Below are 24,266 nucleotides of genomic sequence, written 5' to 3' on the forward strand. Positions count from 1 at the left end.
ATGAAGAAAGAACAGGCTGGTCAGCCTCCTAAAATCATGCAGATGGCTTGTGTATCCTGGAAAGCCACCGATCCTTTGATGCATAATTTTTTCTTGGTGGATGGAAGTCAACCTTTGCTATGCTACAAGGTTACAAAGAATAGCTGAAGAAGATTATAGTGCATCATAAGAAGATCTAGTAGAAGTGCTTGCCACAGTAGGCACCTTCCATTCTGTATTTCTGGATACACTCCAGCGGTTCTTTGTCCCCAAACTTGTAATTATAAATGCTCTTAGCATGAACCCCACAGTCATATGCCAGATGGGTGCTGTGAGATGGGTACCAGTTAAGGTAGTTGCATGCCAAGCAGCTTCACAGTTTTAATTGCTACTGTAGGCTATATCCATGCAGATACTTGCTGGTATGATTAGTGAGAGAAACAACATTAGAAAGGTCAACAAAACTGGTCACAATGCTCATGGCATTATTATTGAGGTGGACAATTGAGAGGACAGATGTCCCAGTCCTACTTATCTTAGAAATTGCTAATATGTGTTGGCAGTATTTCAGGACCAACCAGCTGGACAAAATTCAGTATCTTTGCCCTCCTGTAATATTTTATACTCATAAATATTTATTCCCGTAAATGAATGCTTAGGTTTTACAAATATCTATTCTATAGAATAGGTCTTTTTCTACTCACGGTAGTGGGAGGTGAACTTCTGTTTCCCTAGGAGTCCATGCACATTTTTGCTGGAGAATTCAGGAGCAGAGTTCCTCTGAATCTCACATTCCTTTTATCAGCAGGAGGTCATATGCTCTGCCAATCCCATATTCATGTAAATCCATAAGCCTAAAGGAGGAGATTTACAGAGAAGTCTATGAAAGCAACTTTGCAATACTTGCCTGGTTCTGTATCTCATTAGCTTCTGCAGGAAATGGGCCAATCCAGCTTATAGTTACTGCAGTATTAAACTAAATAATGATCTTAATAACATAGTGAAATATATTCAGAGCCCTATGGTGCAAAATATATTAGATTATTTCAAAGACAGGACAATCTGAGTCTCTGGAGAAAAGCAAATGTAATTAAAATTATTTCTACTCCAAAAATTCACTTCTCATTACAAATGTTGCCATGGAGTATTCCCAATGCAATTTTTATTCAGAGTTAGAGAAAGAGATATTAGCCTTTGTGAAAACTGTGTTATCTTGAATAAGATAGTGTATGCATTGCCTTGAGTGAAAGAGGAGTGGAAATTAGATGCTAGATTGTGTCAGATGACTTTCAGTCTTCAGATTTATATGGTCTAGGTAGGAAAACGTAGTATTTGCTGAGGCAGAGATGGAAGACTTAATCACATATGACTTCAGAGTGCAATTATATGGTATTAAATGTAGTTATTAAACATTTGTGGGAAAACATTGTGTAGGATACAAAGAAATATAGACATAAAAAGTGACGAACACTGAATAAAATCCTCAGGTTACTTCCCTAACTGAGAATACTTTATTATGTGGAATCAGGGCAGTCAGCAGCAGCCTGACTTACCTTTAATACATTTACATTTTATTTTCTTAATTTAAATGTTCAGGGAAAACAAGAATGAATTAAATAGATTCACAGGGACTGTGAATAAAAAATGTATGCTTTTCACTAAGTTATAACAAAGGAGAGTTTGCTAAGGAAGAACTGTGCTTATACCTTTTACTTGGACAGGATATTTAGGCAACAGTAGGTAGAAGCACCACTTGAAAATACAGCTTTACAGCCACTTAGTTTTGCTCCTCAGCAAGTAATATATGGAGAGTTCTTTCTCTGGGTGACAGGAATAAGATCATGATTTCTCTAAAAAGAGACTAGAAAAGGGAATGTTGATACAGCAGGGAAGAGCTACAAGGCAATAATTACAAAACAGTTGATACAACTATAATTGAAATAGTTAAAAATACTTTGCCTGTGGGAACTCTGAATAGGCTTGAGATAGACAGATGGCTGTCTCTAAAAAACAAGACAAAAAAACCCAACTCTGTCATTTCCAGATAAGGCCAACAGGCTTAGATTTTTGGTGCATAGCTGAAAAAGTGAACTATATCCCATCATACTAAAAATACCATATATTGATGCAGAGTGATGTCATGCAGCTCCTTGATGGCAACTCACTGAGGGACTGGTGAAAATTCAGCAGTAAATGTAAACATAGACATTAGCAAAACGAATTGCCAGAGGTCAAACAGGGGATTTATATTTTCCTGTTCCCCAGTCAATCTTGTCCAGTCAACCACACCTGCTCTCAAATTCTGGAGTCCTACCTCTGCATTTCTTGACCCGTGTCACCTCTCTGCTAAGCAATGAGTAAGCAATGTCAGCAACCTCCTGTACCACTGTTCAAAGAGACTCACAGAAATGCTTCCCCCTTTTCCACTTCCCCCTAATTCTTCAAGCAGCAAGAAGAAAAGATGCTCTATCACCTCTGTTGGCAAATGCCTCCCACAGATACTGCAGCCCAGTAAGTGCTTTGCAGTTCTGCGCTCCTTGTATTTCCATCCTCTCCTCCTTTCTGGAGGAAAAGTGTGAATGTGAAAGAACAGCCCTTCACTGTGATTAGGATAAGCTGTCTTCACTAACAAGTAGCATCCTTCAGATCAAAAGGATGGAAGAAAATGTTGTCTCTTGCAGAGAGCCAAGTCTCCTCTTGCAGGAGCATCAAAGCCTATGTGACTTCATGTTTTACTGTAGCTTTCTAACAGCTGCCACCAGACATATAAATTAGATAATCTACAAGGAGAAGATTATCTGGAACAAGCAGTTTCAGTTATATGTGGTGAAAGATGCTCATCTAGCATCCCTCAAAAAGGTGCAGTTGGTGTTACCCTGCTGTGGAGGGCACTGATCGGGCACTCCTGGGCAGGGAGGGAAGTACAGACCCTTTTCTCCTGGCTGCCCTCCCTCCATGTGCTTGGAGTCAGACTCTTTCTGTTGTGCAGCTGCTGTAGCCACGTTATGTCAGTACTTCTATGCATCTAGAATAAGCACTGTAAAACCTGGATTTACCTTCTGTCAAGATGCCCAATGATTTAGTAAAAAGAACATAATTGCAAATCTTAAATCCATATGCACCATTTCTCCAAAGGCTGAGAAAACTTTCAATTCTTGAACATTTGAAGAATAGATACTTACAATAGATAATTAATCTTTTGACAGAGAAAAAGACCCATTCTGATTATGCACTAAGCTGGAACGCAAGAAAGAGGCTCCAAGCCCGATAAATGTGACACTGCATTGCTGCCATTAGAGAAGCTGCTGCTTTCTGCATTGCTGCTTTAGGGCAAGTGGTGGTCACAGGCGCGTTTGCAAACATGGGAGGTGAAACACTGAAAGACCTGCTTGTAGAAGAACATTTAAACCTTGCTGCAGAGAGCTCATATGGCTTGAACAAGATCTGACAGTAAAGAAGGGTAGAGTCATTGCCATTTGCACCGAGCTGGTGACAGCAGAAGTGAGCAGGTGATGCACAGCTCATGCTGTTCAAGCTGTAGGAGCAGTACACACATGGTTTAAACTATGGCCAAGAGAAAATTACAGACGGTACTGCAGACACAACCCCCAAGCTCTGGGAAAGGCAGAGGCACAGCAGGAACCAGGATGCTGCTGGCATCCCACAGAATCCTCTTTATATGACTCCTCATTCTTGTAAGGAAAGTTTGATGGGAACACTGCAAAAAATTGGGTGACACATGTCAGTTACTGTTTGGCATTTGGACAGAAGCAACTTCAAATACAATGAAGACACAACACTGTTGGCTATCAGTGTTTCTGTTGTGTCATCAGGGAGACAAGAAGTATATTTAACTAATGTTGGATGTAGATTATTTACTTTCCATAACATAAGACTGTTTACTTGCAGTGTCCTAAGACTTGCCCAGCTTACGTGTAGTTTGTTACCTGAAGATGAAATTGTTTGCATGAGGATGTGTCTATGGGTACGATTTGTATACCTGCTGAATTCTCTACCAGAAAAGCACACAGGTCCAGTACTGCTACGATAAATATGCAAATACATAATGGGAACTGGGCTTCATTACCACCAGCTGTTAATGCAGTGCAGAGGCCAGTCATTTATTATGAGAGTCACTGATGAAGGAGAATCTGCCAAAGGATTTGTTCACAGAGTTAAAATTCAGCTTAATCTGATCCCATGTAATGGAAGTTACTTCAGCTATCATTTACAGCAAGAGATGATCAATCACAGAAACTTGTGTGATGTTTTAGGAGAAACTGAATCTTGTGAACGACAAAACATGATCTATAATGACAACAAAGTTATAGAGCACCAGATGACACCTTTGTCACCAACAGGGTACAAGTCTGTAGAGCCATCAAGGCTAGGGGGGGTATTTGTGAAACTCTATGGTACAAAAACATACTCCAGATCGAATGAGCAACACCAAGATGTAATAGTGTTAAAAGCAAAGGACTCCAGATGCTGATGCTTCACCATAACAACCCAACAAGCACCAGACTGAATCCGGGGATCTGAGGACCCAGAGGGACAGTGGGAGGGTGAGCGTAACACCATGAAAAGGGGTAAGCACTGGGAAACGTGTATTAGCAGTTGAAACATCATCATCATCATTATTATTGACACTTCCTTTCTGTATAAAATATTTATTTTTTATTCTTCTTTTTTCTTTTTCTGCAATACTTAATTCTAGGCTGATAGTGATTCTTGGATAAATCTACTAAGATTTCAATTGTAAAACAAATAAATTCTTGACTTTACATAAAAGGTGTGTTTCCTCTTTGTCCATAGACAAGATTTCAAATCTAACTATTTGCACAGCCTTTTTGGACAATTGTTTGAATGCTTCTCAGAAATGGTGTTGTATATTATAATAAATAGTCCAAAATTCATTATTGCTTAGATTATTTGCCTTTTATTTCATTTCTTTACTCAAAAAGAATACAGAAGTTGAACTTTGCTAGATGACACCTCAGATGGAGAGTCATCTTTTCTTAGGAATAGAATTTTTCCAGCAGAACAAGAATGTAATCTTGACATTAACAAAGAAATAGCTTGTAGGTATCAAAGTTTAGAATTGCCAGGAAAATGACAGGCATACTATTTATTTCATAGGCTTATTTCTTGCATGCTGTTAAAGAAACTTTACCCTTATCTCTGCTTGAGGTGTAGATCAGCACCACTTCAGAGAATCTCAAGCCTGCCCTGGGCAGACCTTGCAGAAACACATAGAAACAGTGAAATTCTGGATCATAAGTAGGACAACACCTACCTTATTTCATCTTGTGCTACTGCAGCTCTGATTCCCGATACCTCGGATTATGAAGTCAGGGCTTTTCTTACTTAAGTCCTTTGGGATAATAGTAAGGCCACTATATTTGAGGCAAGAACACTCAATAAAACTGAGAAACAGTATATTGCTGTTGAAAGACTCTTGTACATAAAAATAGAGAAACTACCCTTCAAGCCATAGATGCAAACAGCATACAGATTACTTTCTTCTATGAACAACAGAAGGATTCAAATGAACAGAGATATAAAATGCCTAATGGTCAGTAAGATAACTTGAATTTACAGGCATAAATTCAGATTTCACTGGCATAAGAAAGCTCATCAGAAACTGAACACAGGACAGCAGTCTGACCAGTCCTTATCTTCACTAGGTGTCTGCACAATGACAAGTAATTGCTGGGAGTACTGGAATGGTGAAGTCAACTCTTTGAAAGAGATTCCCCATCATCTCTGATTCAACAGAAGTTAAAAGGGTTTCTGGCCAACAAGATGGCCTAATAATCCTCAATACCTTAATCTGAGATTACAGATTCATCTTCCCCAAATGCAGTCGTGTGGTGGATGTTACTCACCATCTTGTTACTCTGTTAAAATGACATGCAAATATATATACAATTGGCTGACGCTAAACCTCAACTCAATTGCAGAAGAAAAACCTGACAGTAGAGTGTGTATTGGGTGCTCTAGCTCAAATTAATATGAAATATTTATTTACTTACAGAATGCCTAAGAAGATAACGGTGACTGATACGCCACCCTTCCAGCCTGACTTAAATGGTTCAGCACGGCATGGTTGACATGATGGCCCCATGAGCTGATGCACCATTTAACTGCTGCTCTGCTCTCCTCCTGGTGGGAAACACCCAGAAATAGCACTAACGTCACAAGTCGCACCTGCTACTATAGCTCACTTCTTTCCACTGTTTTCAACCAGGGAGAAAATCTCAGAAAATCAGTATCTGACCAAGGATCACAATTCACCATTTTAGGATTTCAACTTCTTCTTAAGGGACAAAAGCACGATGCAGGGACATCACTGGAAGCTTACCTTCAGGCAAACCAGAGAACCTGAAAATGTCAGCAGAATTTTTGAAAAACCTGTTAACTGAAAGAAAGCAGGAAAATCTTCACTGGAGGCTTTCTATAAACCCTTCTATGGCATTACAGTAAGAGGCATGTTAAGATGTGGCTTGCCAAACATTTTTGAAAGACCTATTCAGTCCTCAGTCAGTGAAAGATTCCTTACTTCTGACATGGAGTGAACTCGCCACGGGACAGAAGGCCACCACAAAGCAGTATTGATAGCTTGTTTGGAGGCCTTCTGAAAGGCACGTCCTTGCACAGCCTCTCAACAGCAGGGTAAATTTAGTTTCATGGAAGATACCATGTATTTCCTCGTTCACAAAACCTGCAGTACTTTTCTCGCACTGTATTGCTGTGTACTGCTTTGCCTTTCTGATATGGTGTCATCAGATAAGAAAAGACACTGTTGTAAAACAGATGCACCGGCAAGCATCATCCATTTTGCAGTAGGAAGCTTGCGTCTACATTCTGCAGCTAATAAGTATTTAGCTCTAAAGGCTTTTTAGCATAGTTCTGGAATAGGCAGAGGTGAAACACAGAATAAAGGCCTTAAAACTTATGCTAAGAAGACTTAAGAATTCACTTGGAGTACAAACAGCAGCAGCAACAGAGGAGCAGTTCAGAGCACAAAGGAAAAATGAAGCAGTCTTATGAGAGAAACTGAAGGAGGCAGATAGCAATTAGGTGTCAGTAAGTTCTCGTTAAAAGTGGATGGTTTCCAGACTCAGTTAAAAGAAAACTCTCTGAAAAGACCTTTTGGAGCAGTAGAGAGGAAAAAGGAGAAGCATTAAAAACCTCACAAGGCTGTTGTGTATTTACAAAATCTTTTCTTCTCACTGCCGTTTGGAAAAAGGGTGAAAAAGTCCTATTTGGAATCTGTAGTTCTGTCACATAATAACTCAGATTGCAAAACAGTTGTGTTCAAAGTAGTAGAAAAAGGAGAATAAAGTGAAAAAATAAAGCATAATGACACGATTGTGCTTTGCTTTGTTCCTTTGTGTTAAAAATAATGAACTCATTACAACTTACATTCTTAAAAATAACCTACGTAAGAAACTTAGGAGGAAGCACGGATTTCTTACCGTGTACTTTCTTAGAAAGTAAAAGACTGCTTTTGCCTGTTATCTTGAAGAAATAACACTATGAAAGCCATTAGGCTCAGAGCACGCTTGCATACTGCCCTCAGAAGCCACGCCACTCACACTAGTTCAGGCTACAATTCTTTCAGTTGTGTGGGTTGAAGCAGCAGCATCTCCACGGCTAACCGCAGCTCATTCCTGGCCTGCACATCTGTGCTCAGGGCGTATTTATCAGGGTGAGTGCGGGCCAGGACCATGCCCGCATGCACCGTGACCTCCAGCAGGCTTTGCCGTTCCACGACTGCACTGACTGCATCACACTGGCCGATGCTGGGAATGGGCATGGCCTCCAGCTCCTCTGCAACGTACGCGGGGTGGAGTGCAGGCTGAAGGCTACCAGCACCTTCCACACAGTGTGAGGAGGAGAGAGCTGAGCCATTCCCTGGTCTCTATTATTCCTGGCAGGCACTTCCACGCAGCTGGGACAACAAATAGTAAGTACAGAACTGCTGGGTGTAGCCTCAACCCCAGGGCCCATGAGGACAGTCACACCAGCTCCTGCTGCTAGGTAGGAAGCCAGACTGTGATGGAAAAGTCCACCACAAGGGCTGTCAGAGATGTCACTGAAAGAATCTTAAAGGGCACCAGACACTTGTGTTTAGACAGCTGAAATGATGCTGGAACATCTACGTACCAGAGTCACAACCACCACTTGCATTTCTGAGCTTACTGCACGTTTCAGAGCTTCTCGATGGCAATGTGTCAGAGCAGGGCACTTGGGGACACCTTCACCCAGTATGGTACAGCTGCATAATGTCCGCAAAGGCACTTAAGTAACATACTCAGCCCGCAACACTGTCTGGCACTGCTGTCTTCTGTAATTTCCTTCTTTTCCCCAAGGCTTCTCAGCAGCTCAGGCAAAGTCACTTGCAAGGATGAGCACAAAATAACTTACAACTTACTTTGTGCTTATCTTTGGGGTAGCAAAATCCAACTTTGCAATGGAATGGGGTTTTGGGGTTACTGTAAAATGCTAGGTTAAGGAAGCAAAATGTCAAGGGATTGTGGGAGGGTTTACAGTCATACACATGGAAATGGAAGAATTTCATGGTCTTCTCTCACTAGCATTCCTCCACCTGACTATTAATTCTACACTGAAGAAACCTCTTCCTCCTGTCCCCAAATACAGCACGTTCACCTCCACATAACCACAGGTACACAGAAGAGAGCAGGCTTCTTTGGTCACAGGGAAGCACGGAAAGGGGCCAGAGAGCAGGAGTAACAGCTCTGAAGAGCCTCAGTGAGCTGAGCTTGCTGCTTCTGCTGTCGGGTGACAGTGGGAAAGGCGCCCGTCCTCCCCCTGAAACCAACACTTCTCGCATTCCTATTCCTGCCTGGGCAGCAGTAGTGCCTAAGATGAGCATGTAGCTATGTGCTGTTCTCCAAACTGGTCTTTTTTCCTGCTAGGACAGGCAAATAAGTATCACAAGGCATCATGTACGTTACTTACCTACTCCCAGAAGCCTGTTACCTACCCTTAGCCCTGACAGCAAGTCCCACATGCACCCACTTCAGCCAGTATGAACAGAGATTCCTATTCTCCTGAGCTGTGGGTCAACTGAATCATGCTAGATATTGCAGTCAGATCCTTCCCTTGCTTCTATTCCAACCTAATCTAAACCAACTCTATTCACTTGCCTGGAATGATGCTTTGTAGGTGTGAGAAAGTAGGAATTAAGGACTTGCCACTCCCAAAGCTTGTCTTCATTTGCAACCATTAGTTTAAGTTAATGCACCTGAATGACTTCATTTGTGCTTAGCTTAGTTTTAGCAAGCCCTAGCATTTGGGTAACACCACTCCAGCTACTGCAGTGATTTGATTAGCAGTGCTGAGTGATTAGATTAGCAGAGTGGCTGGACAGAACTGTTAATTACTTGTCCTTTCAGCCGTTGTATCCCCACTGCACCAACAGCTCCAGCTATGCGTTTGCATAGATAAAACCTGTGCATGCTTATATCCTGTTTCTTTGTAATTCACAACCTTGCCTCCTGTCAGTGCTTCTAGTCCCTTAGTTTACATAGCAGAGGTCAGTACTAGCTGTAAGCCCTGTTGCTAAGCCTGTACTGGAGATCATTGCATGGTGCTGAAAATGTCAGAGAGAAACTATTGGTTCTTTGTCATAATTCCAGCAGAGATGTATTTCAGATTTTCTGGGTAATGCTTTCTGGAGTGGTGTTTCTTGGCATACAATAGTGCCTCATCGCAGAAATACTATAGTTTTGTGATGCTGTTGCAAACAACCATAGTTTTCACTGTCTCTTAAGCTCTCCTGAGTTTCAATCGTGGCAAAAAAAGCTTCCTAGGAAATAACCCTAGTTTTAAGGCTGAGGGTCCAGACAACTATGTGCCCACTTGCTGTTTGTGAACATTTGTGTTCAAGGGCAAATGAAAATAAAGCAAGTAGGCAGTGACAGGAGGATTTCTCTTTGTATACCTAGTTCCCTATGATACATGTTTAAGCTCCTTGGTCCTTTGGGCTACTGCTGCCATCAGGAGAGAGGATGTCAAGCAGCTTCAACAAATGCTGCTCTTCCTCCCTTTGGTGACTTCTAGGAAATGTAGTCTTATTGAGTGCTTGATGCTTTGATAGATAAAGTTCAGTGAGATGAATCCTACCCTTCCTGCTCCCTGCCAAAAGGAAGCAGACCTATGCTGCTGCTGCTCCTCTGCCAAGAAATAGCAGACGTTATGTTCACCCATATGGAGCAGCGCTCTGGATTCTTGTGCTTGGAATACATGTGGAATTCCCTTTCTATTAAAAAGCAAAACAAACCAGCCCGCTCTGAAATAAGTGGAAGACTTTTAGGAATGTGGAATAGGTGTTCTTTCCTGGATGCCGGCGACAATTTAATGTTCTGTTGGGTCCCTATAAACTCCCTTGTCCTTCTGGGTAGTAAAGGCATGTGAAGTACAAAGGGCAAACATAAAGTAACGGTGTATGAACGATCTCAAAATATAACACTGATGAAGAAAAGTAGCATGAGAAAGGGGATAGGGCTGTAATGCTTTCTTTGCATTGCTGATAACAGTTCATGTTTGCATAGTAAAAGTGTTAAATCCTTCAGTACTGGCCTATGCCTCCACTGCACTGAGAATTGCACTATATGAGGTGTGAGGCAATGAAAAATCAGGGTCATAATATCCCACTGAGTTTCTGAGTCATCTTATTGCACTGAAATAAAAGCACTTTAGAAAATATAAGCCATCTGTGATGTTAAATGCAATTATCTGATTTGCCTTAATAAATGCTCACAAATCACCGCCAACCACTTGAATTTTTCAACACTGCTCTGAGTCATCCATAAGCAGGTAAAGGTCACCATGCTAAGACATTATCAACTCTGATCATTATCAAGTTACTATTATCTGCAATAACACAACTGCTTCCATCCAAATCTAGCACATAAAAGAATTTTAAAGAAGGAGACATATTTTTTTTTTTTTTTTTAGCTCTGACCTTCAGAGGATCACACTAGGTATGTCATTACACTGAAGTCTACATGATATTGATTATTACTTATAGCTTCATCCTACTAGCAGTGAAGTAAGTAACAATCATTACTTTTGTTAAAGGTCATATCCCAAGCTCTGTGTTCCAGATTCCCCATTGCTGGAGCTTCTGTGCATCCAGAATTCCCTAGATATATCCTTCTTTTTCCATTTGCCCGGTAATTTTGCCCAAATGTGATTAGGACACCGTGACTCCAAAATTAAATGTTCTGTTTGTAAATGCACTATGCTCAGGACGTAGCAGCCCTACTGTGCAGACACAGATCACGTTCCAGACAGGTTCTGTGCAGGTACACATGTCCCACACTACACAGGTTCATGTATTTCTCTCTGGGGAGATACAGAAGAGCAACGATATTTCTCAGAAGTTATTTACCCCTGTAACAGAAGCTACCAATATGAATTTAACATCTATTTTGTGTAAATGCAAATGTTTATAGCTGCCCATCAGGAAGAGCTGCATGCATGTTACCCAAATCTGAGCACAGTGAAGCTCCGCAATACAAATATCTGTGCACACACCAGTCAATGTCTAACGTGTCAGTGTAGCAGGAGTGGTTTGAATGCTCAGCCAGTAAAAAAGTAAAAATATTTACCAAAATTAAGACCTTATATAAGCAGATTTGACTTAGCTCCACAGCAGACCTGGTCCAGGACCCTCATAACAGAAGAGGAGAAAAATGTAACCAGGAGGAATACTGAGACACTGCCCAAGCATGCAGAGATGGTGTTAGGAAAGCCAAAGCCCACCTGGGGATATATCTGGGGAGGGACGTGAAGGGCAACAAGAAGAGCTTCTACATCTATGCCAATAGGATGTTTAGGGAAAATGTGGGCCTGCTGCTGAATGGGGCAGGGGCCTCGTGACAAAGAAAATGGAACACCAAGGTACTCAGTGCTTTCTTCACTTCATCAGTACTTGTAGGACCAGCCTTCAGGAACCCCAGGCCTCTGAGAGCAGAGGGAAAATTTGGAGCATGGAAGACTTACCCTTGATGGATGAGGAACAGGTTAGGGAACATTTAAACCAACAGCATGTATATAAACCCACAGGACTCAACAAGCGCTGAGGGAGCTGGCTGTCACCATTGCAAGATGGTGCTCAATTACCTTTGAAAGATCATGATAATCTGGGGAGATTCCTGATGACTGGAACAGAACAAATGTTACTCCTGCCTTCAAGAAGGGCAAGAAAGATCTGGAGAACTACAGGTCAGTCAGCCTCACCTTGATCCCTGTGAAGGAGTTGGAGCAACTAATCCTAGAAACCATTTCCCATATTTAGGATAGGAGTGCCACTGGAAGGGAATCCACGGTCAAAATGGATATACACAGGGGAAACTGAGCCTGACCAATAGCCTTCTATGGTGAAATGACTGGCTTTCAGCACTGTGTCCCATAACACCTTCTTAGAAAAACTGATGAAGCACAGACTAGATAAGTGGTTGGTGAGGTAGATTGAAAAATGGCTGATATGCTGGGCTCAAAAGGTGGTGATCAGCAGGACAAAGTCCATTTGGAATCCAGACACTACTGGTATATCCCAGGGGTCAATACTGGGGCCAGTACTGTTCTGTCATCTTCATTAATGACCTGCTGGGATGATGGGACAGTATGCACCCTCACCAAGTGTGCTGGTAATACAAACCTGGGAGGAGTGGCTGGTAGGCTGGCTGGTTGTGCTGCCATTCAGAGGAACCTGGACAGGCTGGTGAACATGGACATACTGGAGTGTGTCCATTGAAGGGCCACAAAGATAATTTAGGGATCGGAGTATCTCTCATACAAGGAGAGGCTAAGAGAGCTGGGCCTGTTCAGCTTGTAGAAGAAAAGGCTTGGGGGTGTGTCATCAATGTGTATAAATACCTGAGGGTGGGGGGAAACCAGACTCTCCTCCACAGTGTCCAGTGAAAAGAAACGAGGCGATGGCCAAAAACTAAACCACAGACAATTCCATTTAGATGGAAAAAGAAACTGAGGAGTGATCAACACTGGAGCAAATTGCTCATAAAGGCTGTGGAGTCTCCACCTTTGGCAATACTCAAAGCTGAATAGCCATGACCTTAAGCAACCTGCTCTAGTTGCCCTTGCTCTGAGCAAGGGGTTGGACTAGATAATCCCTAGAGCTGCCTTCCAGCCCCAACGACTCCGTGATTCTGTGACTGCAGGTTACTGAGAGCATTGAATTGCTCCAGCCCACATCAAGTTGCAGTTCAGCAAAGAACAGCAGAAGTCAGGATTGTTTAAACAAGTTACCCATCTATTTGCCAACTGGTCACATGGACCTGCTATGGTAGACTGTTCCTCTAGATCTGTTTACATACACATCCGCTATTAGGTATGGTTCTTTCGTTTTCTATGAGGAATGCTTATGCTTTATGGCTCAGTTTCACACTCTCCAATCCAGAGCAAGGAGGGCACTCGGTGTTTTACTTCTCACTGCAGAAAAGGGACCCAAGCATTTTTCAGGAACCCATAAATCTCACTCACTGCTCTCAAATCTCCAGTACAAACCCATCTGAGGCTATAACTTAAACAGCCACGTTCTACATTGGTGACGCTTTCCTCTCTTTTTCCCACCTCAATTCCTTGTCCCATCACATGTGTTTGGGACACATCAAATCAGTGAATAAGAGCAGCTAACTGATGGGGGTAACACTCAACAGGCTTTGTGCCAAGTTGGTTTTCAGTAAAAAGGAAGGCTGTCTGAGGCTAACAATAGCAGTAGAGAGCAGAAAAGGCAAACCACTGCTTCAGATAGCAGTGCTACCCCAGGGCAGCTAAAAGGTCACAGGATGATTCAGGGTAGACAGGACCTTAGGAGGTCTCTAGCCCAACCTCCTGTTCCAAGCACTGTCAGGTATGAAATCAGAGCAGGTTGCTCAGGGCTTCATCCAGCTGAGGCTTGGAAATCACCAAGGGTGGTGACCATGAAACCTCTCTGAGCAACAAACCTCCACCATTCCATTACTGTCCACCTGGTGAAAAACGTTTTCCTTACAACCAGCCTGAACCTCTCTTTTTTCAGTCTATGTCTGATTTCTCCCAACCTCCTACTATGCACAAACTATGAAAAGCCTAACTCAAAATCTGCTGTCCAAGGCAGCCACGGCTGTGGCCTATGCATGCAGCCCCACTGCTGATTTTGGATTGTTCTGCTAGGCAAGTTGTCACAAACTTGCTTTGGGAGGAAAATGTGTGGCACATTTCCACATTTCCATAAAAGTTCTCTTTAGTTTACCACAAAGCAATGAATGAAATAAACAACTCATAAGATCATTTGATGACGGCAAAACACAGTACTGCTCTCTGTGCATGACTTAAGACATAGGTGTTACTGGAGAGTGGAATTAACCTCACACTTTTATCAGGATAGGCATTTGCTTATACTGCTGTCTGCCTCAGACATGCACCGATCACATTAACCCATCCGCTTCCCTTCCCCAGCTTTCTATCATATGAAATAAACAGTAATAAATTCTGTGGATCTTCTGAGTATTTTAACACTAAAATTCCATTTTATTTCCTTGCAACAAAGAGCAGAGGACATTGGATGTTTAAGAATATAACTTTTTATTTTAAAATAAATCCATTACTGACAAGAAAAAAATAGAGAACACCAGATATTGCAACAGTAATGATAAAATACACTTTGAAGACATCCTATGATCTTTTCCGAGTAACATACAGACCCCCATATGCACTTCCCATAGTATTATGGATTACCATTAAAATATTTTTGACAATAAGGGAATATAGGTGTGTAAGATAAACAATACTCCAAGCATATTTCAACAACAGTATAGACAAATAATATTAATTATGCAATTACACTACTACACTATTAAAACCTCCTTTGCATGCCTTAATGACACTGTTAAAATTAATATAAACATGCTTATTCTATTTTTGTGCAGCTGGCAACCTCCCTGCCTAATAGCTCTTCTGAAGTCATTCTCAGACCCCAGAAAACTGCTTCTGAATAGTAGTGCTTACACTTTAACACACTGCATACTTTGATTAATTTTATGATAGTAAGACTGGATCTGCACATGCACAAGAATCTGTTTCCATGGATCAGACCATGGGACTTAAAACCTAAACTTGGTTTCTCCCCTTTTCTCAGCATATGCTTAGTTGAGTTATAGAGCCCCTTTTTCTTTTAAAATCCAAACCCTGCAGAATGGTAATAACATAAAGTTGCATATTGATTAAAAAAACAGCAATGCGCCTAACATTTTCTCCCTGTGCCTTTCAGGGATTTGCATGAGACTCATCAGGTCTTCTCAGGAAATGCCGGTTCCTACAGCAAAAAAGAGAATGCATAGAAGCTCCCCACCCTCCTCCTCTCACTCCAGATCTGGCACCCAGTATCCCTCAGGCTGTTTTTCCAGCCATGTAGCTGGCTCTGACAAAGAGAAGGGAATTGGACGGGAATTCTCTGCTTACCGCTTCCACACCTGAATTTCCAGCTACCTCCTACACTGTAGTGTCAATAAAATTTCTTGTTGAAACTTCCTTGTTTTTAATTACCAAATGAGTGTATCTTGCAGCTTAGGGTGTGTGCTGAGAGTGTGCTTGAACCACAGCACAGCCCTTCCCTCTTCCTCTTCCAACCCTCAGTACTGGCAGAGGTACTGAAGGGGAAAACCTCCCTTCTTCCTCATCAATATCAAATCTGTCTAGTTCCGTGCATGTTCCTCCCACACCTTCCCCCATTCTAAATGCATTAATCATCAGTTACCTCTGAAAAAACACCCATGTCTGTGTCCCCTTTCCCAGCAATACACAAGGCAACGTATGAGTCCAGATACCGAGTTGTTAGGCAGGTGGGATGGTCCTGTGACAGGGCTATTTCTGTCACACTTGAGTTTGATGACAAACTTTGAATGGTTTTAATTTCACCATCACAGTTTAGGCCCATTCAGCTAAGCAAATCACAGCCAAAAATGTTCATGCATGGCTGTGATGTTGTTCACTGCTTATGAATTTATGCTTAAACCAGAGACACTGGTACTTAACTTGAGGTCAATGATTTTCAGACGTTTCTTTGGCTGTCCCTGAAAGATGGCTCTGTGCATGTGTTTGGGCACCCAAAATAATTAATCATGTTTGAAAATCTTGGGTCACAATGATATGGCAGAAATTCCTCACTAGCAATATCATCAGATGAAGATAAGTGTTCTGTTGAGGTTGGATGTGACTTTGAGCAACTTGGTCTAGTGGAAGGTGTCCCTGCCCCTGGCAGGGGGGCTGGAATTAGATGATCTTTTAAGGTCTCTTTCAACCCAAACCATTCTATGATTTTATGAATTTCACAGAAAGGACTTAAGAGCACAAAGGGACACTTAAAGCTCAATGATTGTTGAATTTCTCTAAGGTGAAAGTGGAATAAAAAGGGAAAAATGATGATGGATGATAGTGTAGTGAAGTATACAAGCCTAACATCTTGTTTAGACTTCAGAACTCTTCTAGTAGAGCAATGCTGTTGATGGATGTACTGTCATCTAATGTTAGCTGGCTGAAGTCCTACCTAGAAATAATTCAAATGGCTAAGGAGCCTCTGGTCAGTATTGCTTATTTCATCTGGTGACCTAGGGCAAAGTACACAGCAAATTCACTTTGGCTATGACAAACCAAGTCTGTTTAAAGGGAGTTTGCTGCACTTTTAAAAGAAAGTTTAGAAGAAACCTGTCTGGAGAGAGGCAAGGTAAAGAGAGAAGCAAAAAAGCAAGGAAGCATGAAGAGACAGCTCTTTCTGAGCAGAGAAAGCTGGTCTTTTTCTACTCTATAATTTAGCAGGGTGTTTTTAGAAAGTTAGCTTGCTCTCACTGATGTTTTTGAAAGCTCTGCTCAAAACAGATTTTACTTTACCAAGATTAATTGAATCAATTTACAGCCTCTTTTCTCTAATGAGTGACGTACATTGAATTACAATTTGCCTAGTCTTGACCAGAATTTGAGAAGTTTCTGATGTTTTCAGATACTGTTAAATACCAGGTTTCATTAGCTATCATGTAACATTAGGTATCAAACACAACACCTTTTAACATCTGTTATGGCCTATTTGCTATCTAGTCACAGCCATAATTTTGCTGTTCTTCAGCAGGCATAAAGTTGTAATTAAAAACTACAGGGCTGTTTAAAGGCCTCAGCAAAATTGTACTCATTAGGGACGTCCTCAGGGCCCACAGCTGAAATGTAGTTACCAGTCAGAAATTCAGCATATTAATGGGGATAGGACTCCAGCTCTCCACATCCATGCCACTTGAACTCTGAGCCTTGACCTATTCAGTCTGTGGCTTCCACAGACTGATTCTAACCAGGAAAGCACTGCTTCATGTATGCATTAGCCAGGTAATTAACACAAAATTAACTCAAAATACTGTCATGATTAAATAAAGGATTAATGATTAATTCAATACATAAGCTTAACACCAAATTTCACCAAAATCACAAAAGCTTATGTAGTGGTGTGGAGAAGAAACTGCTGCAGGTTGTATGTGTGTATTACATACATTTGAAAACTGCGAAATCTAGGAAATTGTCTTTTTCTTAACAGAAAGTATGTGAATACCAGCCCATTTCTCCCAGCGTATGGGATCAGGTGTGTGACTGTATTGCACTCGGGAATACCAGCACATACTCTCGATCCTCATTACTTACAACGTGCTGCGAGTATGCCTACCACTTTGCAAACATGTGAAAGACAAGGCTGCTGCTCCAGGAAGCTTGTATCTTGACTCATATACAACACAAAAGCTAATAGTTGAAATGCATATGAGAGCAAAGAACAAGTGAGGTCTTCAGGGCAAAGTTGGTAATAGAAAGCTTCAGGGAAGAGTTGGGCTTTAAGGCCGTTCTGTATAGGCTGTGGTTTTCATTCATAAAACAAATAATGAAGACCCAATTTTATTTCAATCACTTTAGATATTTCAAGAACGTCAAAATTCCTGGGGTTCATGAAGACTTCGTTCATTTGCACGTTGTATGTTCTCTAATTTGAACTCATGGAGGTTTGTTTTGCAAAAAGAACCTGTCACGAGTAATGCTTACTAAACACCATAGCTGCTGCTAATGAACAAAAAGAACATGTGATAAATATTTTCATGCCCTACCTGTATTTTCACCCTTGTATACTCAGTGCCCCTGCTGTTGTCCTCTTGATTTTAGGAATGTCATAACTTTGGTGAGGGAAGACTTTTTGGGTGGGTTAATATTTGTTGATACACTTAAAATGAAAATTTAAAAAAAGGGTATTTTTGCAGGAGAAAGATCTTCAACACCTTTGTGATACCTCAAAATGAGACTGAAAAGGGCACAAACCCCAGGCTGGTTTTTTTTTCCGGACAGCCAGCATTTCAGGGTGGATCTCAAGGGGTGCCCGGTGGTTTGGCATGACATTTGTGAGGACCTGGCATAAAGGCTCTGTTACCGCGCCCCCGGTCCCCTTCGTTTTCTGGATTTTTTTGGATGAGCTGTCAGAGTTGGCCAGGATAGAGATGGAGAAAGCCGGGGGGCCTGGTCCCGGGTGCTGCCGGTGCTCCCGGTGCACCCTTCCCCTTCCCCGCCGAAAGGCTCCCCCGGCCGCACCGGGCAGGGCGGCGGGCCCGGGCTGGCTGCCCCACTCGCAACTCGCGGTGACCGAAATACCACGGCAGATACACGCCGGTGCGCCCCGAAACGCCGCTTTCTGCCGGCGGGGTGCCCGCGCAGCCCCTTCTCCCCGCACCGCTCGGCGGCCGGCGCTCCAGCCCTGGCAGCCCGGCCGCCGCCTGCCCCCGCACCGCTCTCCCTGCTCGGCAGGTAAACGCGGAAGCGACCGCCGCCGCCAAGCCCCGCAGAGCCCCGCGGGGAGGCGCGGGGTGTCCCTGCGGCGCCGGGGGGAGCCGGCGGGCCCGGGCCCGGGACTACATTTCCCAGGGAGCGGCGGGGCGGGCGCGGTCCCGCCCGCCTGTCAGCGGGAGCGCTGCAGGTTGATCGCCGCGGCTGCAGATGAGCGGAGCCCGCGCGCGGGCGGGGGGGCAGCGCCTCCGGGGCCGGGCCGGCGGCCGGCGCACTATGCGAGGCCGGGAGGATGGCGGTGGAAGGTAAGGGCTGCGCGTCCCCCTGCCCGCCGCCCCCGGGGTCCCTCCCCTGTCTCCTCCCCCGGGCACTCACCTGCGCCGCGGCGGGGCCGGCCCGGCTCGGGAGGGGGACCGTGTCCGCCGGCGGGGCCTGAGGCGGTGGCGGTGGGGCCGCTCTCTCGCCCGCCGCGCCGGCCTTGCCCCCGGACCCGCCTGGCCGCCTCCCGCGCCCCCCCGGCGCCCCCCCCACCCCCCTCCCCGCCCCCGGCCTGGCGGCCCCCGGCGCCGCGCCTGCCCCTGAGCCAGGTGGCGTGAGGTCGGGCCGCAGCGGCCCGCGGGAGGGGCGCCCGCCCGTGAGGGCCGGCGGCGGCGGCGGCGGGGGCTGTCGGCACAGCCTGCGGCAACCGGAGGCTTCGGTCCGGCAACTTCCCGGCGGGGCCGGAGGTGCCGCCTCTCCCGGCGGGGGCGGCGGACCTGCGCCGCCTCCCTCCGAAGTGGCCGCGCTCGGCCCGCCGGGCACCTTCCCTGCCCCGCCGCCCGTCTCCCGCAGGAGCCCGGCCGCCGCCGTCCCTCCGTGCCGCCCCTGTCCCCGGGTTGCCCTGAGGCCGTGACACCCGCGGAGCTCGAGCAGCCCCTGGCCGCCCCCCTGCCCGGGTGCAGGGCTGCGGGCGCCGGAGTGGGCTCGGCCCCCCTTCCCCCCCGCAGGAGAGGCAGAAGCCCGAGGGCCGGGCTGAGGTGCTCAGCTCCGGGGGAACGGGAGCTGTGAGGTGTACTTGAGGTGCCCGGTTCCTGGGGAGGCGCCCGGTAACAGAGGTGGTGCCTACCAAGAGCTGGAAAGGTGGACGCTTTGCGAAGGTCTTCCAATAGATGCTGGGCTCCTGCGGCAGGCTGATGTTGCTGCGTGTTGCCTTTCCATGGGACTTTCGGGAAGTTGGAGGAGAGATGTGACTAGGTGTATGGGAAAAGGCAAATCCACTTTCCTGCTCTCTGCTTCCAAAATTCACTTGCTTTTCTACTGCTTTAGACCCAGGCATTGAGAATCCTGGGATTCTTGTCCTGCCTTGCTTTCTTCTGTGCCCTTGGGGAAGTTTCAGAAGTCCACAGTGTGAAAACCAGCTGCCTGACCCCTCTCCAGCAACTAATTTGGGGTATGCTGGTTTATTTGGCGTGCTCATCTTGAAGACCACCTTGAGCTTTGTGTCTCAGGTATGCTGAGACCTACAGTTCCATCACAAACCACTTTATTGCTGAAAATCCTAGCGAAGCTGTCTTTTGCCGAGTACCCAAGTGAGCAGTGCAGATGCAGTCTAGCAAAAACTTGGGCTTACTAAAGGCAGTGGACAGCTTAGTATCCCTGAAAACCAGCTGCTTAGGCAAACTCAAATAAAGGTAAGCAAAACCACTATGTCTCAAAGGGTGTCTGTGTACATCCAAAGTTGTCCATGTTTAGCCATAAGCCTCTTCATGAGTTAAACAGATTTATGCACAGGCTCCTTTATTGAATGGCAGTTTTGAAGACTGTAATGATATTAGGAAGGAAGGTAGTGGTCCTGAATAAAAGCATTGCTGCTTTGGTGGCAAAAACTTAGAAATGTGAACTGGGCATGCATGCCTGGTAGTGGGTAAGTAAGTAAATGAAATGGACTGCCATGCACCAGATGGTTCATATGCCAGCAGCAACCCCTGTTTCAGTGTGCTCTCTAATGTCATCTTCCTTTATTCACTTGAAGTCCTTCTCAGTCTGTTTGCTAGTTCTTTTCGGGTCTGTAATAATTCCTGTCATATCTGCAGTGCCTTCCATCTGAGAATCTCTAAAAGCTTTGTAAATATTAATGAAGGAAAGCTCTGCTAAAGCTTTGGGAAGCAGTGCCTTTCCCTTCTCCTGAGATGGGATTTTTTTTCTTTAACTCCTTCTTCCCATTTCCTTCCCCCAGGACACATCGCTGCTATGGTCTCTCAAAACAGAGCTTTCTTGCCTGTATGTTCTGCTTCCCTCACGTTTTGGGTTTTTCTCCCTCAACTTTTTTTGCCCTTGCATAATTGTATTACCCTTACACTTGCACAGCAAGATGACTTCTTACTTCTTCAGCACAAGTAGCCATGTGGCTGTGGTTACTTTGTGTGCATGTATCGCATGCCACATCTAAGGTCTTTTCTTATCCATCATTTTCTGTTGGAACTATACCTCTTTATCTTACTGTGCTTAAAAGCATGCTTTTATCTTAATGTATCTTAGCATCATAGAACAGTTTGGGTTGGAAGGGACCTTGAAGATCACCTGGTTCCAACCCCCCTGCCATGGGCAGGGACATTTTCTACTAGACCAGGTTGCTCAGAGCCCCATCCAGCCTGGCCTTGAACACTTCCAGGGATGGGGCATCCACAGCTTCTCTAGGCAACCTGTTCCAGTGTCTCACCATTCTCACAGTAAAGAATTTCTTCCTTATCTAATCTAAATCTACCCTCTTTCATCTTAAAGCCATTCCCCTATCACTACATGGCCTTGTAAAAGTCCCTCTCCAGCTTTCTTGTAGGCCCCCTTTAGATATTGAAAGGCTGCTATAAGGTCTCCTTGGAGCCATCTCTTCTCCAGGCTGAACAACCCCGACTCTCCCAGCCTGTCCTCACAGGAGAGGTGCTCCAGCCCTCTGATCATCTTCGTGTCCCTCCTGTGGACTCAGTCCAACACGTCCATGGTCGTCTTGTGTTGGGGGGCCCAGAGCTGAATGCAGTACTATAGGTGGGGGTCTCATGAGAATGGAGTAGAGGGAAAGCATCACCTCTCTTGACCTGCTGGCCACGCTTCTTTTGATGCAGCCCAGGATATGAATGGCGGCACGTTGCTGGGTCATGTTAAGTTTCTTGTCAACCAACACCCCCAAGTCCTTGTCCTCAGGGCTGCCCTCAATCTATTCTTTGCCCAGCCTGTATTTGTGCTTGGGATTGCCCTGACCCAGGTGCAGGGCCTTGTACTTGGCCTTGTTGAACTTGGTGAGGTTCGCATGCTGTATTGGAGCAGTGGGTTTGAGCCGTGTTCTTTTAATGAACTGTGACTTTTGGTGAGTAACATGGCATTACAGCTTCTGGTTGGGAAGCTGAGAGGTTACTTGTCCCTCATGGCTCTGATCACTGCAGTGTGCAGGTCCTACTCTAGTCAAAAGTAAAGTTGCTGTCAAATCTTCTAAAATGTTAGTTTTGTAGAAAAATGCGTATTTGCTGAACTCAAGATGTCTTAGACTCGGGAAACACAGGCTGCCCACCCCCCCCCCCCCACCCCACCCCCCCCCCCCGGGTTGTTTGATTTGTTTGTTTTCATTGGAAGAACATTTTCCTAGTGTGCTGCTCGGGATCCATTGGAAGAACATTTTCCTAGTGTGCTGCTCGGGATCTATACCTGCTGTACATCGGCTCTTAAAGCTTGACAGTAAGGAAAGCCCTGAAAACCAGTTTTAAGCTGAAGTTGTTGGGCCTTCCAGTCTGTGGTAGTCATCTGAGAGCTTAGCTAGGATGGGCTTCCTGGGTCTTCAGACTTTTTTATAGCTTTTGTATGGCTGGGCCAACTGGCTTCTTGTGCAAACTCACAAGTGGCTGGCTCTGGGATGCAACCGGCAGGGAGTGGAGAGGTCCCTGGGGCACAAGGGAACCATGGATTCTGGAGCATGGGAGTTCCTGGCTGGAGCCAACATCTGCTGCCCCACCGGGTCTACCAGCTTTAGTGCTGTTCTGTGAAAACTTCTCAGCTTCAGCCATGAAACTAGAGACTTTTTTTTTTTTTCCTGCTTTCAGAAATGCTCTGTGTAGCTGCAGTGAAAATATTTTGTATCTTCTAGTTAGTGGAGAATCTTTGAAAAATTGTGATTTCATTTTATCTATCAGCTGTTGAAATCTTCCTTTAATTTGATTATTTTAATGCTGTCTTATCATGGAGTGCTGGAGCTTAGTTATGGCAACAAATCCAGTGGTTTACTTAAGGAAAATATCCCGAATTTTTTACTGGGATAGCTGACAGCAGTGGATTTGCAAATATGAAATAGGAATTTGGAGGATAGTTCAGTTCATTGCCATGTAATACATACCTGGATGCCCCAAAAGAGACTATGCAGACGGGGAGGTCTTTTGGGCTGCGTAGTACCAATGCTTTCTGGTTGATGAAAGGATTGGTGTGTGTATGGGGAGAGGGAGTTTGCAATCCTTAATGTGAGCCCATCTAGATGGGAGCACTGCCAAGGTAAGTCTATTTTTAGACCTAACAGTTTTGACAATGTTCCTTTAAGTACTTTTTTTCCCTCTAGTAAGAATGAAATAACTAGGTCAGAGCCAGTAGAAAAAGGCTTTTGATCTCTGCAACAGTGTTCTCAAATATTTTTTTTTTTTCCTTTTTGCTCTTGTGCCGCAGAGTTAAAGGGGAAGAGAGAAATGATGATTTCTCCCCCCTTCCCCCAGTGTTTATTGCACAGGGAAGTGAGAGACTGATAGCACCCACCAGATAATGTATGCATGCAGGTAATCCCACGAAGTTCTGTTGGATCCCCTGCAGGTCTTACCTGTGGTGTCTTTGAGGTTCCTGAGCAAAAAAGTGCTAATTATATGTTGGAGTTCTTTCATAGTAAGTGTTTAATGCAGTTTGGTCTAACTCCTTTCTTGCTGTGTATAGGCTTTGGAAGGTGCATACATACGTTTGTTGCTGGTCTTCTGAAAGTTTATGTGAACTTCTACCATCCTATGGCTCTTCTGTAGTGGGCTTGTGCTGTTGATACCCTGGATCTAACTACAGGAGAATATTTTTTTGCTAAGTGGAGCCTTGCTGACATAAAATGACAGTGACTCTGGCCTTTTCCCTTGATAATCCTCAAGGGCATAAGGGACTTAAAGGATGTTAGGGCATTCTGGGCTGTGGTATCAAGGTTAAACCACTGCAAGACTGAAGTTATTTGCAGCCTGTAATGAACTTCTGTCAAAGTGATCCTCTGAGTTTCAGCGATGTGGTATACCTGGGTGGAAAGCCTTCAGTGCCTAGCCAGCTCCAATGGATATTGAATGCTGACGTGTGTCTCCTCAGAGATGAGGTGACAGTGAGTTTTTAGATGTGCTATGCCAACTCTGCCAGGAATGTTAAAGCAAGTTCACGACCGTCCAAAAGGCAGCTTTGAAGCAGGTTTCAGTGTAGGTACT

General features: G+C 44.5%; 2 protein-coding genes across 4 annotated transcripts in view; one reads left to right on the top strand and one right to left on the bottom strand.

The window, feature by feature from the left end:
• Positions 1-749: 749 nt before the first annotated feature.
• Positions 750-22,370, bottom strand: LOC308060932 (uncharacterized protein). Its single transcript, XM_080380253.1, has 2 exons — positions 19,189-22,370; positions 750-833 (listed from the first exon to the last, which is right to left on the bottom strand). The coding sequence occupies exons 1-2, from the start codon at positions 20,267-20,269 to the stop codon at positions 781-783; spliced, it is 1,134 nt and encodes a 377-aa protein (XP_080236379.1). The 5' UTR covers positions 20,270-22,370; the 3' UTR covers positions 750-780.
• The window catches only part of SAMD12 (sterile alpha motif domain containing 12), a 197,006-nt gene continuing 173,565 nt past the window's right edge, over positions 826-24,266 (top strand). For 2 of the 3 annotated variants that reach the window (XM_080380254.1, XM_080380255.1), the window contains exon 1: positions 826-19,118. In XM_080380254.1, the coding sequence (XP_080236380.1) occupies positions 18,426-19,118 (693 nt within the window). In that variant the 5' untranslated portion in view covers positions 826-18,425. The remainder of the gene's footprint in view (positions 19,119-24,266) is intronic. The other variant, XM_080380256.1, reaches the window with a different exon arrangement.

This window comes from Falco punctatus (genome assembly GCF_963210335.1).
Source record: "Falco punctatus genome assembly, chromosome: 3".
NCBI lineage: Eukaryota > Metazoa > Chordata > Aves > Falconiformes > Falconidae > Falco > Falco punctatus.

Bases quoted from the DNA above. Each gene is read 5' to 3' on its own strand.
- LOC308060932 (XM_080380253.1), bottom strand. From the start codon at position 20,269: ATGAGCACGCCAAATAAACCAGCATACCCCAAATTAGTTGCTGGAGAG. The intron at 834-19,188 runs GTGAGTGCCCGG...CTCCTCCTTTAG, and splicing joins CCGGCCCCGCCGCGGCGCAG to GCTTATGGATTTACATGAAT.